General features: G+C 37.9%; 1 protein-coding gene across 1 annotated transcript; it reads left to right on the forward strand.

The window, feature by feature from the left end:
• The first annotated feature begins 5,167 nt into the window (after positions 1 to 5,167).
• On the forward strand, positions 5,168 to 13,621 carry LOC139979920 (ATP-dependent (S)-NAD(P)H-hydrate dehydratase-like). The gene is made up of 9 exons (XM_071991148.1): positions 5,168 to 5,323; positions 6,249 to 6,439; positions 7,206 to 7,294; positions 7,954 to 8,062; positions 8,573 to 8,623; positions 9,263 to 9,367; positions 10,229 to 10,349; positions 10,913 to 11,039; positions 12,550 to 13,621. Exons 1-9 carry the CDS (start codon positions 5,185 to 5,187, stop codon positions 12,728 to 12,730), a joined length of 1,113 nt encoding a protein of 370 aa, XP_071847249.1. The 5' UTR covers positions 5,168 to 5,184; the 3' UTR covers positions 12,731 to 13,621.
• The last annotated feature ends 2,760 nt before the right edge of the window (positions 13,622 to 16,381 follow it).

The raw sequence follows: 16,381 nt of genomic DNA on the forward strand, positions 1-16,381 counted from the left end.
GCATAGAATAGACGGTGAAGCACCCGAGTTTGAACCGTGATACCACCGAAATTATACATTTCTGTGCACGATACAGCCAGTTTATAACTATTAACAGGACTAGACGGCGATTGAATAATGCTGCAAAATGTATTTAATATTAAACTTGAACTTGAGTCAGTCTCAGTGCTTTGGTTGCAATTGAATATATAATTAGATAGCCTGTTAGACTTGAAGGCCGTCTGCTCTGAAAACTGAGAATTTTCAGCTCTTCCTTGCACGAAGCCACCTTCCCCCACTCAAAAAATAGGACAAATGGATAACCATTGGGCAAGATTAGATCCAGTTATAGCTGCCCATCAAGGAGAAAAGAGAAAGACTGGCTGATAAGAGAGCAACAATGTAAAACAAGGGCGTAGAAACCGGGGGGCTGGGGGCGCCAGCCACCCCCAGTGAAAATTATGGGGGGGGGGGCGGAAGTATCATTCCAAAATTCATTCAAAATCATTTGCAAAATTATTTACAAAATGGAGTGGGTGTTGAAGTGTGCTATATTGCACCAAATTGCATCTGAGGCCACCAGGAAATGCAAAAAAAATCCAGGAGGAGGGGGACACCCAAGGGCGGCGGAAGCACTTTTAATCTGGGGGGGGGCACCGACATCAAAGGGCACTTTGCAGAAATTCGAAAAATATGCATACTTGCACTGCAATATCCAATGTGCAAATTGGGAAACAAGGAACAAGTTTTCTTTTGAGACAAAATGAGGTGAAATCATGCTAGTTGCTAATGTAGGAATCTTCCGAATTAGAGTTTATTTCTTGTTCATATCTTAACAAATTTTTCCATTCGAAATAGCTTTGAGTTTGACCCACAGAAATTCATTAAAGGTCAGGGGCGTAGCCAGGATTTGCAAAGTTGTATGCACGACTATCTGAGCGGAGCGCCACCATCGGTTGGCGCGGAGCGTACAAGAAAATTTTTGGTTTTACAAACCCCTCAGATGGCCGGAAACGGCCCTTTCCGAGTGTTCATTCTGGTTCTCTGGCCTCTTGCTAACTTGAGACACCTCAATTTTTATGTAGAAAAAGTGCACATTTTTAACTTGAGGAAAAGTAGGGGACACGTGCCCCCTGTGCCCCCCGGTTCCGCCGCCCTTGGGGACACCCCTCCCCTTAGACCCATCCCCCGGGCCGGCCATCAGTCTTCAGCCCCCCCCCCCCCCCCACTTAAAAGTACCTTCCTACGCCACTGATGTAAAATACGGTAGATATATAATTGTGAGACTGTGTTCAAATCATGCAAGGCACCTTCTATACTGACAGTATTGTACGTGGTACTCAATACTTGCCCTCGAGTGTTAAAGTGCTCGTAATTCAGCACTCGTACTCGTTACATAGCCTACTTTACTTGCTAGCCTGCTCAACCAGGACGAGTTCTTCACTATTACTTAACAGTTATTTAATACTGACGTAGGCCTACCCCGGATCCTTTTGCATCATAGTATTACTCTGTAATACTCACGCGTCTCTTCACCCGCCGTGTATAATACACAGGCCTATACCTCATTTATATACCACTTATACTTTGATAGGTATACATTATATAGCGATGTATGTTGCAGTGATGTATGTATTGCTAACATATATGGAATTAGTATCGTGAGTGCAGTATTAATATATTGTTTTAGTAGAGCCGTATCATAGGGACATTATGATTTAGAGTATTAATATGTTCTTACTTTAGCGAGCAATAACAAGGTTCCAGTAATCTCTGTACATTAGTGCAAAATCGAACAACTTAGAGGGGTATCTACAAAACTAAGATCTAAGACCTAATTAAGAACCACTGCAAAACTAAGACCCCACCAACTGCAAAACTAAGTCCCTACTGCAAAACTAAGACCCCACCAACTGCAAAACTAAGACGCTATACTGCAAAACTGAGACCCTAACGACTGCAAAACTAAGACCGTGACTGCAAAACTAAGACCCTACCAACTGCAAAACTAAGACCTCAACTTCTGTAGGCCTACAGCAATTGTTAGGACTATATATTACTTCCAAATCCTTCTCATCTCAAAGTGCAACGAAAGTGTCATAATGATCAATGGAGGCTGTGTGGCAGTATGCCCAATACAATTATTAATCCTGAAATTGATATTTTCATAGAGGTCTATGTATGGGGATGCGCTAGACACTTTCCCTCACACTAAATTGAGCTGTTTTGTCAATGGCTACGTTAGAAATTTAAAAAGATTTAAATGTAGTCAGTATAGACTCCAAATTATAGCACGGTTTAATGATGATAGATAATGGAATCATAGGTCATGCAAGCAGAGGGTTAACTGGGGGTAACCATGGAAACTAATAATTCCTTTGATAATTAATACATGAATAGAGGGGAGACTTGCACTGATCACATGCTCGCAGATCCTGGTGGGGACAGCGGGACGCGTCCCCACCAACTTTTTTAGTGGTGGGAACATGATATAGCGTGTCCCCACCAGTTTTGACCAAACGCTGCATTTCAAATTCCCCTGTATTGAACTTTGGCGCAGTTTGATCCAGCATTGTGCAAATGACATGCACGCAGTTTATTATATTTTTCCACAGTTGTTAAATTTAGGACGGAAATCGCATTGGGGCAGTCTATAATTATTTTCTGGGAGAGGACCCCAGACCCATCGTATACAAAAGTCTACTTGGATTATTTTGTCCCCTGATTTTGTTTCTGCAGACGCTCATATATTTCCCCAAATTATATTTCTAAGCTATGAGATTTTAAACTTAAAAGCATTGAAGACTCGCCCTAAACCGCGTGCGGCCATCTGAAAAAGTTGACTTTCTGTTGCTGGCAAGGGACGTTTTGTTCTTGTCGCTACAAACTGCAGATATTAATGATACGTGATACCTTGTTATCTATAGCTGGACCTGAGATGGCCATCGCTGTATCGTTTATACACTGTGTTGTGGGTATTGACCGCAGCGGTATGTACTGACTGTACACTATAGTGTCTAATTACCGACGGTAGCAAGCTATGTCTGTATTTTCTGGGATCGATGGTGGTGTCTAACACTTCTGTTACACCTCATTCGAAACTAGGTCAGATTACCGGCATTAGACTCTTTTTTTTGCGCGAGTCTTCACACCCTTGAAACTCAAAGTTTTTCGTTCTTGATTGAACCATAGCAGTGCATAGTGTGTGAGTGGGGAGCGGGGGGGGGGGCTTTGTCCTTGACTTCTTGGTTATTAATTACATATCATGTATTCATAAAGTAAACCTATAATCGTTCATTTGAGCTGGGCAGTTTTAATGTTACCCAACTGTTACCCACCCACATGTATTAAATAACCGGTTTTAAGTTGTTGAATGACACTCTAGACCTAAAGAACCTCATCGATAGTCAATAGAACTGAAAACTATAGAGAGAGCCTTGGTAAGTTTAGCAAATCAATATGTATCACTGGTAAATTGAACAACAGCAAGTACAAAACATGTATGACATGCTTTGATTACAAATGATTTATAACAAAAAGTAATTAGGATGTTCAGTAATGAACATGCACGTTCACCACTGAACTGCATGGTGAGCATGTGCACGTATATAGAGGCCCAGTGTGATTTGACAAGGGTGGAGGGGGGGGGGGAGAGTTGTACGGAAATATATTGCTCATTATGGTGGGGGAGTGGATGCATTTCTTACGTATATTGTTAACACAAAAGTATGTGCTTGGGATTTAGTTTTATTCTCTTGCACAAAAGGTAGATTTTACATAGTTCAATCATTAAATGCCATGAGACTTTGTATCACAATGAAATGTTTCATGTGTTGTAATTAATAGTCTTACAAATATTAGAAATGCCAAATTCTTAAACAACTTCAGTGATAATACATTGTAACTGACGTTTCCTATAAAAGTAAAATAATGTAAAATGTAGGACAAGGTGCAGTAGAATAGTAGATAATATGTGAACTTTTCGCTCGATTTTGGAGAAGGTCAAAAGGTTATTTAAGGTCAGCAAATGTTCAACCTTGCAAACACAATATCATCTCAAGGTATAGGTAACTACAGGGTATCTTATATTTGGCTTTTGACTTCCTCATAATGAGTACAACAAATGAGTATAAGGGCTCTATGGTATTTGGGTAGAAGTCAAAGGTAATTTGGAGAAAGTAATGTTGAAAATGTGAAAATCTCAAAAAACTATAAAAGAAGGGCGTAGAAATGTTATTACAAAATATTATTGTAAATCGTTTATATAACATTTTGTAGAAATCATATTCAAACATGAAAACGTTTTAATAACATTTTCCTAACATTTGATATAACATATTTTCCACAAATGTTGTGAAAATGTTCTGAAAACGTTCAGAGGAAGGCATTGACAAAGCTTAAATTTATAAAATTGAAAATATGAAGCAATTTCAATTCAACACAGCTACCTGAAGGGTAAAGCCTTTCATTTGATCAAAATATCGCTGATTTTGTTCAGAATGTCATACCGGTCCTTATGCATTAAAGGCATTGAAGAATCGCCCCAAAACTGCGTGCCGCCCTCTGAAAAAAGTTAACTTTCAGTTGCTTGCAAGTGATTTTTTTTTCTTGTCGCTACAAAATGCAGACAGTAATGAAACGTGATACTTTTATCTGGACCTGAGATGTCCATCGCTGCTATGTACACTGTGTTGTGGGTATTGACCGTAGCTGCCATGTACTGACTGTGCACTAGTGTCTAATTACCGACGGTAGCAAGCTGTGTGTGTATTTTCTGGGATCGATGGTGGTGTCTAATACTTCTGTTACACCTCATTCGAAACTAGGTCAGATTACCGGCATGAGACGTTTCTTTGTGCGCGAGTCTTCACACCCTTTAAACCTGTAGTACACAGGTTGCGCATCGCAACCGCGGCACGCCTGTTTCCAGACGGATAGGGCCATCTTCCTTCACTCTGCCTATTCTAGCCAAATGATAGCATAACAACTAATGGTGTTTTCGCCTAGTCTGTATCTTTCCCCCTCTCCGCATTCTTATAATGCAACCCGGAAGAGCCGAGAAACGGGACCGCTTAATACATTGTTCAGCAAACGCTACCTACGTTCCTTTTGGCGTTCCATACTATGCACCGTGCACAAAAATGCCAGGGGTCTAAAGATTGCGCAATGTGATATTATTAGCGGATTTGGTACAAGGCTTATTCTATGTATAGCTTTGCTAACCCCAAAACACTGACAGCTCTCCTACATTGTATTGGACTCTTAGTCATGCGATATTTATTAGCGGCACGGCTCAGGATATTGTTAACAACGGACCAAAAGGTTTGCAGAATAACAATGTCAGGTAATATTTGAAACCAAAGTCACGACATTTTTTACCTAATGGCTTGCTTCGCGACTGTGTCTCTTACTTCAATTTCTATGGTCTCTATCAAATAGGCTTAGGCCTAGCCAGCTACTAAACTAGTTCGTAGTTGTATCATGTTTGTTACTGTTACTACTGTTAGCTTAGGTTATACCAAGCACAGCCGTCAATAATGTCGGCTTACCATTACTATAGTAAGTCCTCAATAGTTTAGATGACCTTAAGTTTATTAATTAGGTTAAAAGGACGATATTCGGGTTGATTCATCGAAAAAATACTTTCACAAGTTCGTAATGGTCAACATGGTCGATGGTTGTGGCCATCCCAATATTAACCATTTCTTTTGTGTTGACATACCAGCTAAACTGTAATTCTTTGCATATTGTGTAACCATGGATCGCAACCCAGGCCATTTACATTAGATATAACACAGAGAATATTAGGGAAGAGATTTCAAGAGCAATCCAGGTTTTTGTGTACCTTCTGACAGACACTTCCAACACAACAATGTTTAGCTTCGCTACCAACTAAACGCTAGATTAGAATAGTTCAATTGGTAGAGCACAGGACTTATGTTAGGTTGCTGAACAGCCGAAGGTTTTGTATTTTCAAAAATTTGTTATAATCTTCCAGTCAGTTTTACTTTCTTCGTTTATGTATATTTAGACAACAGTTTTTTGAAGAAAAAAAAAAAACTATTGGAGGTGTTATCCTTCGGTGGCACATTGATCATGATAGTTTGATTCATCTGTTACCTTGCGTTTAGTTTTATGCTCCCTCTATCCCACCTCTCCCTTCTCCCTCACCTCCCCCACACCTCACTTCCTCTCCCTTTCTATCCCCAATCCTCAAAAATCCTTTGTATTAAATAATAGCCACTGCATTGGAAACTGTTAAATTTCAGATTTTTCAACTTCTGGTAGTACAATTACCAACAGTTCTCATGGAAATGAACTGTTGGCCATGATCAGAAATATAGTCCCTCCTCTGACATATGACAAGCACAAAGGACAAGATGGAAGGATTGCTGTGATAGGAGGATGTAAAGAATATACTGGAGCACCTTACTTTGCAGCAATGTCAGCTTACAGAGTGGTGAGTTCAAAGGTCACCAGTATTGGCCCCAACTGTTAACATGTCAAATTTGATATTAAAACTATGTCTTCCTGGAGGGAATGAAAGTTTTTCTAAGTTATTTCCAAACATTGAAAATTATTCAACATGAAAATTGAGTAAAAGAAAACAAAAAATAACTGAAAAGGTAAAATGCTTCAAGTGTGGCCTTTTTTTTGGGGGGGGGGGGTGGGGGCTAACCTGAGAGAAAATGTTGTGAAGAATGTGAAGTAGGACTTGAACTCATGTTAGAATAAACAACTAAATTAGCATAAATTGTGACAATACTGGACCAAGCAATAGGAATAATGAAACCTCCAATCTACTGTGCCATGAGGACTGGAAGAGTATCTCTGATAGGTAGGGAAACTGAGATAGGCTGTGGGTACTGGGTGCAAACCACCTGAAGCTAAACGATTTTTATGTTCATTTCTTATTATCTCATAGCAATTTACAAGCACAGACAATACATGTCAGAAATAAAAGAGTTACTCTGAAATTTCTTTAGAATGCACAGCCTCCCTTCTTCTTAGGAAAAATTGCCATAATCACTTAAGTGCACTTAAGTGTGCTGATTGCAAAGAAGTTTCATAATTAAGGTCTTTTTAATTATACAGAGTAGCTGCATGTCAATGCCAGACTAACATACTCCCTATCTTGATCACTGCCAAATATTTTGAAACTTTTCAGCTGAATTTTGAGCAGAGTTTGACGTCTTGTAAAGTAAATTTTCTTCCTTTCTTCAAAGGGCTGTGACTTATCGCATGTATTCTGTACAGAGGGTGCAGCACCAGTTATTAAATCTTATAGTCCAGACTTGATCGTCCATCCAGAGCTGTAAGATAATTCTCTTATTAATCTTAAGTCGTTAAGAGTGCATGTGCATTAATTAGAATTGACCCAAGCCAGAGAAAACAATAGAGCCCTGGTAGGTGGAGCTGGTAATAATAGAAATGATGTTCGAATTTTGTGCAGAATTTGCCAAAATCCGATGGTGTCATATTTAAGCTTCAAGAAATGTTCATACCGACAAAATGAAATCCCAAATGACGAGTGGAGGATAGTTTGCGAATGAAAAAGTAAACATTTTCTGGACTGAACAGCAATTATGGTGGATGAGAAACGAGCATTTTAATGCAGTAGATTAATCTTTCAGTTAAAGAGAGGAAGATCCAGTTATATGTATACAGTATGTAAAAATGACTTGGTACAGTCACTATGATGATGTATACACACGTTTACAGCACAACACAAAATGCAAAATGGCTGCCATGTACAGTACTTACATTGTCACCGAGGGATAGGATCCTTTACTATCATATTGCTCTGCTATCCTTATTTTTTCAATCAAAGTATGAAAACATTGATTTGTACCTGCTGAAATCAATTTCAGGGGAGCTGAGCATAAGTTCTATTTTCTCTTAACACCCACAATTTCTATTTTTATTTTATTTTTTTTTAATTGAGATATCCTTCTTGAATTCTTTGATTACCAGGGATGTTTCAGACCCTGTGGCAGCCATACAGAAATGGTTACCAAGAATGCATGGCATTGTTATTGGACCAGGTCTAGGCAGAGATGACAAGATTTTACAAACAGTGAAGGTAAAGATAGTTTGGTATATATGCCTCAATCAAGAGGGACAATGTAGCAGATAGTTGGGTATCATCCTCAGCAGGTAAAATGATGCCTGATAGCTGGATACTGGCCCCCGGAGGCAAAATTTTCATTTTCTTTTTTTGACGTTTTTGACGATTCAAATGAATGAAATGCAATAATTTAGAATTTCTGCATCAAATCCTGTCAAAAGATTCAAAACCTCAGGACACACGAATAGAAAAGCTGTATCAGTTATGTGAATCTTTTGTGGTAAATGTTCCTATGTTATTGGTCAGAAACATGTTTCTGATGTTATGTAACCTGAATAAGTGACTTCAACTAGGAAGAAGATATGAAAAAATAAAGCATGTTTATTAAATCTTTTATCATCTCCTGTTTAAATCAGCCACCCCCTTAACTTTAGTTCAGCCCATTTGCAGAGTCATAGCTTTAATACTTTTATAATCATATATATCATGTATATGTCACTCTTTCTCTTTATTTTCCTTGTTCAGGAGCTGATAGGTTTAATCAAGGCTTCTAACATTCCTATGGTAATTGATGCGGTAAGTATGATTTTGTTTTGCTGACAAGAGCAATTTATCCTGTATCAAGTCAGAAAGATTATAAATAAACCAAACTTGTTTTGAGATTAGCAGGATCGAGTGATCGACTCCAAAATTTGGATGCATCTCTTACTGTACACTATTCTCATCATTTGAACTTTTCTGTTTCTTAAAAACGACTTTTATATGTCACTTTCATTTTCATCGTTTTCATTTATCATTAAGTTTATTCACAATTCTTTATCACAGCTTCTCCACTGCGGCCGATCAAACCGCAGAAAAAAAAGTTTCTTCTAGGAGAACATCTGTTTGAAAACATTTCAAACATTTATATCCTTATTTCTAAAGTACTCATCTATTCAAATATTGAAAAAGCAAAGAATATATAGGCTTTAATATATCATCTCTATAATTAGAATTAATAATTTTTCCTGTGCCTGTCCTGCTCAAGATGCATCGATATTATTCTAATTATTTTGCTATTGTCAATGTGGAATGATGTGATATCCCTTCCACCACCATTTCAAGTCGTCGAGTACATTTGGCAATAGCAATGGTGTACTAAACTCTCAAAATTAGAGTGTTTATAACTCCTGTTGGGAGCTATTGAATTAATCAAATTCTGTTCTTTTATTACAGGATGGTCTCTTTTTGTTAGTGCAAAGTCCGGATATAATACAGGGATACCAGTCTGCAATTTTAACTCCAAATATTGTCGAATTCAAGCATCTTTATAGGAAAATGGTATGCATGTTACATCTAATACATATATAAATGTTTGTATATTTTCTTGAATGTATGGATCTGGTGACAACAGAGTGAGTCCCATCACCATGGCAACTGAGTTGAACATTTTCTTTGTTTCTTTACGATATAAAAGTCGTTACTTCACAGAGCAACAGTAACATTTCTTATCAAACATTTGCATCTGAATCATGGTCTTGACCCTAGAGTAAGCCATCTGACCAGTGTAACAGGTTTCAAGGAGAAATCAAGAAGGATAATTTAAAAACAAAGTGAAAATATAGAAGAACATTTGCCATGATGACATCACAGACCACTCATCGTGAACAATTTCCTACCATAAGGAAAGATTGATTTTGACAAACAACGGTTACCTTCAACCTCCCATCTCTAGATTTAGACCACAGTTTAAGTTGTCTGAGGCCCTAATCAGAGGAACAGTAATAGGAGGTCCATTGAACCAGGGTCTCCAAGCTTGGCCCCCAAAGGGTTGGTCCGAATTTTCGAGCCATCAGATCACAACTGCCAGTCATGCTTTTGCATGAATAATTTCATGAGTACCAATATACCTCTCTCTGATACTGTTTTATTTCATCAACAACTGGTCGTAGCTGACAAATTCATTGCCCAGTTCACTACCAGATCAATCATGGTGCCTTTTCACTTATATTACATTATTAATAATGGCTTTGCATCAAGTGCTGTTTAGATGAAATTTTAGTCTATTGTTTATAGAGAGAAGGGCTTTCACTCTTAAACCAGGGACCCCCAAAACCCTAGCTATGCCACTGGGCCAAGTCAATTCTACTTAACATCAGATTCGAAGAGACTTTTAAAATAATTCACATCTCGATTACACAGCTTGGGAGAGATCCTGATCCATCTAATGCCGTAGCCAACGTACAGGAACTCAGCAAAGCTTTAGGAAATGTCACAGTCTGTCTGAAAGGAATGGACGACATCATCTCTGATGGACGAAATGGTATGCAAGCTACTCTATCTACAGTCAGAGTGGTGACTGTATCTTGCTGCTTTCATTTACTTTCTGCTTGAGGGGATTAGGGTTACCATATTTTTTTGGGGGGGTTACATTGTTAAGCCTTTATCGTTATGATACTACACAAGTTATAAACAGAAAGTTACAGAAAATTCTTGAAAGAGCAACGAAGTTACTGTCTGTGGAAGGGATTACTAAAAAAGGGTGGGTTGGTGGGGGTGGGAGATGGGGGGTGGGAGAAAGGCTCTGAACTGATCACCTAAGGATTACTAGCTGTTTATCTCTTTGGCTTCAAATCCCATTGTAGCCATTAATCTTTTGCTTTTTCAATATTTATTTTTTTATTATTACTCCCAAGACAGTTTCTGTTACCTGATTTGCTTGCTGAAAAAAGAACAGATAAAGGTTTTAAACCAGGGATCCTATGCTGGGGGAAATTCAAGGTGTGATGTGAATAACTCTTGATCCCCTTAAAGTTACGTCAGCATTATTGTTATTTTATGAATCTTTGGTAATTGAAGTTAACTTTAAATACTGTTCGTTTTCAGTGATTGTATGTGCTTCAAAAGGAAGTCCAAGGCGTTGTGGAGGGCAAGGTGACATTCTATCTGGAACCATGGGGGTATTCAACTTTTGGGCTCACCAAGCTTCTTCACAGGCCAATCAGACAAATGAGTAAGTTAATTGATCAAAGATACCTTATTTTCTCAAAATATGGTTGCAAATAAAGTTGATAAAACTAAACACACTCTCCATACATATTCATAAAAATTAACATGAACTAGTGAGTCATTTATTATTCATAAGCTTGATTGTTCTGAACCTTTGTTGCCTTTCAACTTTCAAATTGTTCTCCCTTTTCTGAATTGTTATGAGAGAGTTTTGTGGTCAATTAGGTTAAAAGGTGATGGACTTGTGATCTAAAGTTTGCAGGTTTCAGTCCTGGACAGATCATTACTTTGAGTCCTTGGGCAGGACACTTCATCTCCATTGCCTCCATTAGGGACCTGCCAGGGTAACCTGTAAAATGTAGTTACGTGACCCCAATGGGAAGTCCCCCAAGGGGACACATAGATGTGGCACACTGTAGTGCACTGGTAATGTCTGTTTGAATTGTTCATACTTTGTTGTGTAGGTGTTACAACTTACCAGTTACTACAGGTTGTAAAGCAGGTTGAGAATGCCTTTACCTTGTACAAGACTCTAAAGGTTTCCAACTTTTGTGTTTAGTTTGTCAACTAGTATCAAAATTGTAGCAAGTGTATATATTATTTTGTGGATCCTTAAAACAAACTGAAAGTACTGGTCATTCATATTGTTGACACTGTATCATCAACCAGCAACATACATCCCATAAAACAATACATATGGGCGGGGCCTGTAAGGCTGTATTATTAACCTCTTAATCAAAGATTCATATTGTTGTTGATATTGACAAGTTTGATAGGATTAGTTGGGTTTTACTATCGATTCTCTTGTTGCAATTCTTTTCAACTGGGGAATACTCTGGATGTATTTCAGGCATTGTGTTTCCATTTCTTGAATACCTTTCGTTTTTATTTCCAGACGAAAAGGCTCCACCCTGGTAAATAGATCAATGTATGAAATGGAGTGTTTTATTTGTTGTGATGAAATAAGGTTATAGTAAACTAGCAACAACAAGAAAAAAGTGGAACTAGTGCTTGAGAAATCCACTATATATAAGTTGCAATTGTTGACATTTCTTATGGACACATGGTTCTCTTGTCCATGACAAATATTAGTCGTAATTAGTACTATCATCAGTTGATAATAATAATAATTAAAATGCTAATTAATATTGCAAGTATGTTTCTTTCCAGTAGAGTGAACTCTTTGACTAGTAGAGACCTCTCACTCGAACATCTGATACATAACTTGCCTGCAGGGAAAAGCATATGAATTGAAAGAATAAATGAATGAATAGATAGATGAATGAACTGTGTGAATGAAATGCAGGAAGGAATGGATGAATGGATGGGTGAGATGGATGGATGGGTGGGTGGTTGTGTAGGTAGGTATGTTTGTGGATAGGTGTGTTGACAAGTTGGCTGGTAAATGGGTCAGATGAGTTGTGTGTCTAAGAGGAGATGTTTGAAAGTTTTAGTAATTGCTCTTATCTTTGAGACTTTCAAACAATGTGTTCTCTCATATGCATTCATTTCAGTTACATTTTGTCCTCCTTTGGACCACCCTCGTGTGCTGCCTACGCTGCTTGCCTCTTGACCAAGAGAAGTTCTCATCTTGCCTTTGCAGAGCACAAGAGAAGCATGTCCACAACAGATGTCCTAGCTAAAGTACCACAAGCATTTTCTGAGCAGTATGAAACTTTCAAATCGGGACTGTGAGATCTTTGGTCAAACTGTATCGATTGAGAATGAGACATATCCAGGCGCATAGCCAAGGGGGGAAGGGGGCGACCGCCCCCCCCTTTGAGCATATTTGTTTGTATGTTTTTATGATATCGCTAGTAATTTCAAGCTTAGATGCAACTTACAAGGCATGGGAAGTGCCATTTCCAGCAATCTGGGAGGCATTTTCAGCCAAAATTTTCTTGTACACGTAGGGCCAACTCATAGTGGCGCTACGCTTAGATAGTTTTCATTGCAGAATCTACGGCTCTAATAGTTTGTCTACAGGTGACCCCCTCCCTTGGCAAATTCCTGGCTACGCGCCTGAGCATATCAAAACAATTTGGTGTTCTAAAAGGCTTCCAGAGTCTTGATATAGAGAGGAAGTAGTATTCATACAAGTCTAAGAAAGAATTATCAGTATGTTTGAAAAGTAAACATCCTAAGAGACATCTATAATAAATATGAAAGAAACCTGATAATATACTGAAATAAAACTCAGATTAATTCTCTCCAATATGGACAGTGTTGAAAGTCCAGTTTAATTGGTTTCAAAATGCTTACGTCATACTGATTGTACTTCTAAAAGAATTGAAAAAAGGAATATATAAACATGAAGGCCTTCACTGAGGTACTGACATCAGTTTAGCATATGTAGTAAGAACATTCCAGTTATTTAGCATATTTTCAAGCTGAATATCTTTGGCACTGTAATAGATAAAAAAAAAAGAGATTTACCAGCCCTCAAATCTGTCTGTTTTCTCGAACAATTGAATATTGAATATGTAATATTCTGTCGAGTGTTTATCTCTTATTAGAAGAGTAATATAACATATCTGTGTGATCACTTAACTTTTTCTTTTACTGTAAATAAAATGCCACATACCATGCAATTTTTGAATGTTTTTATTAGTTTGTGTTTTGTCATATATAAACTATTATCAACCTCCCCCTCTTTCTACTACTCTTAAAAGTACAAAAGGACCCCAACTCAAAGAATGGGACTCACAATTGGTTATGACTTTTCTATCACTGTCTGAAGAGTAAAAGTTTGGAAGATAATGAAAATGAAACCTAGCATTCTGATTGTTTTTAATTCACATGTGCTTAGGTTGTCAATGTCGAACAGAATTAAACAAAGGGGCGTAATAAATAATAAAAATAATATGCAACTTATATAGCGCAATATGCAAAGGCTTCAAAGCGCTTTACAAAACATAATACTTAAAACTAAGTCGTAAAACATAAATACAAAACCAATACACCTAACAAAGATCAAATTACACAATGTAAAGTAGAGGAAATGTTAAAAATACAGTGTAAAACTACATCAAATATGTGAAAAACTACTCAATTAACTTTATAACTATTTTACAATATACAAAATCAATAATTGCATAAAACACATAGCAAATATATATTGCACAAATATTGCAATTGAATTCAGTTTTGTAAAAATGGTTACACTAAAACAGCCATAAAATGAAAGATACATTTATATGTCATAGAAATGCAGCCGGAAAAGGTGGGTTTTGATTTGGGTAACATGAAGCAACCCCCTCGCAACCCCCCCCCACTTTAAGGCATGGAATGGTGAGGGAGGGTAGTCACATGCTATATGAACGACTTAAAGGGGTTGCCTTGGGTGGAGACTTGGCATTGTGTTTACTGCCAGCGTTTCAAATATTTTCTGCAGTCTTTGATTTTTTTTTTTTTTTGATCGTACACCATTGGAATCAGCTAGCAATTATATATCCTCTAAATGTGCTGGTTGTACAGTTAAACGTTGGTCAGGTAAACAGCCGTGCGTGGGATGTACGGAATCTGTTTAGTTCATATGTGGTCATTGTATACAACCGTGGCTTTGGAGGGGTACATATCACTTCAGTGTGCCAACGTATTGTATCTGATGTCATTCGTTAACAGCATAATAATCTATTTTTCTATTACGCCTTCGATCGATACAAGGCTTAGTGAAAGTAAAGGGGAAAAGTAAAAGTAATTTTCTGTACCAAAGAATTTTAAAGCAAAAAAGAAATAATATGGTTAATTTCAGCAATAGTCGACATGGTTTGAGTTTGACAAAATAATACTTCTCCGAGGAAAGAAGTACGTATATTAATTATTTGATTATACTATGGAACTAAGAAGATACCATACGGTGTAATCATTAGGCTTATCATAATTAACATCGGATTAGTCATGAGTAAATTATCAAAAGTATACCAGTAAATGGTACTAATTGATATTGACTGCATATATACATATCGATATAATTAGTAGATTATATTCAGGCGCGTACCCGGGGGGGGGCGTTGGGGGCGCGCGCCCCCCGGGTAAGGAAAAGAGGAGACAAAAAAAGAGAAGAAAAAGGGGGAAAAGGGGGAGAAAAAAAGAAAAGGAGGAGAGGAAGGAAGGGAAAAGAAAAAGAAGAAAGAGAGAAAAAGAAGAAAAGGAGGAAGTAGAAGATAAACGCCAAGACCTCGGGAAGAGAAAGAGGAACAGTCATAATTACAGCGCTGGATTTGGGGGCTGTAACGACTTGCCCGAAAAATATAACCAACATTTTTGTTAATATCAATATCATATAAGCAAGCATAGGTCATTACATCGCATGGCATCGTGTACCGTACGGTCCGTGAAAGTTGCGCAGTATACCGCAGGATGCTAATGTAAACAACGAAATGTCTTGTGTAGATGGAGAAAAAGCATACAGGTCCAAATATGTCAAAACTCTCTTTTACAGTAGTAATGGCGAATTAGTCTGCCAAGCTTAGAACTTTATTTTAATTACCAAGGAGATAATTTTTAAACTTTTCTTTTATTCTCAGCATATTGCCCGAATTTTCAGGGGAAATAGTTTGGTTGGGGGAGGGGCTGCAGCCCCGCCTCCTACGTCTATGTGTGTAGTGTTCGGTTTCGAAATATCTGATATCGGAAATATCTGGTATTTTTCATTTCCTTCAACGAAGTTTTATAATTGCCGTTATAAGAGGTTGTAATATTTGTACACCAATAAATCAACTGTGTCTGAATTTTCGAAAATTTCCTGACCAACATTCTTCATCATACTTCCCTCTACTCGTAGCAATTTGACCTGTCTGTTAGGGGTTGAAGGAGGTTTTTCTATATTGGTTGTCCATAGATTGAATGTTGTGCAACATTATGTATATGTTTTGAAGTGATTTTCTTCACGAGAAATGTGAATTTTCAAATTCTGAACAAATAATGGGCTTTAAACTTTGAAAAGTGGGGCTTTCGGATATTGTGGGCCGTGACGTAGAATCACCTACAAAAAAAAATGATCCACAGGACATGCAATGAGGTCGAACATGATGTGTGACTGGTTACAATCTTCAAAAAGGTTATGGATGAAAAAAAAAAACTATTGGGAAATCCTTCTTCTCAGGCAAAAGTGTACATCTGGTTGGTCATTTTCAAGCCCGAGAAGTGCCATTTCCGGTGATCTAGGGGGTATCAAAACCAGAAATTTTCTTGTACGCTCCGCGCCAACCGATGGTGGCGCTCCGCTTAGATAGTAATTCGCGCCCCCCGGGTAAGAAAATCCTGGATACGCCCCTGATATTTGAAAGGCGTACAAGTTGACAGGTTGAATAGCGGGAAGCCTCTCTTCGAGAAGCAACACTA

Source organism: Apostichopus japonicus, chromosome 14, assembly GCF_037975245.1.
Source record: "Apostichopus japonicus isolate 1M-3 chromosome 14, ASM3797524v1, whole genome shotgun sequence".
In the NCBI taxonomy this organism is placed as follows: Eukaryota; Metazoa; Echinodermata; class Holothuroidea; order Aspidochirotida; family Stichopodidae; genus Apostichopus; species Apostichopus japonicus.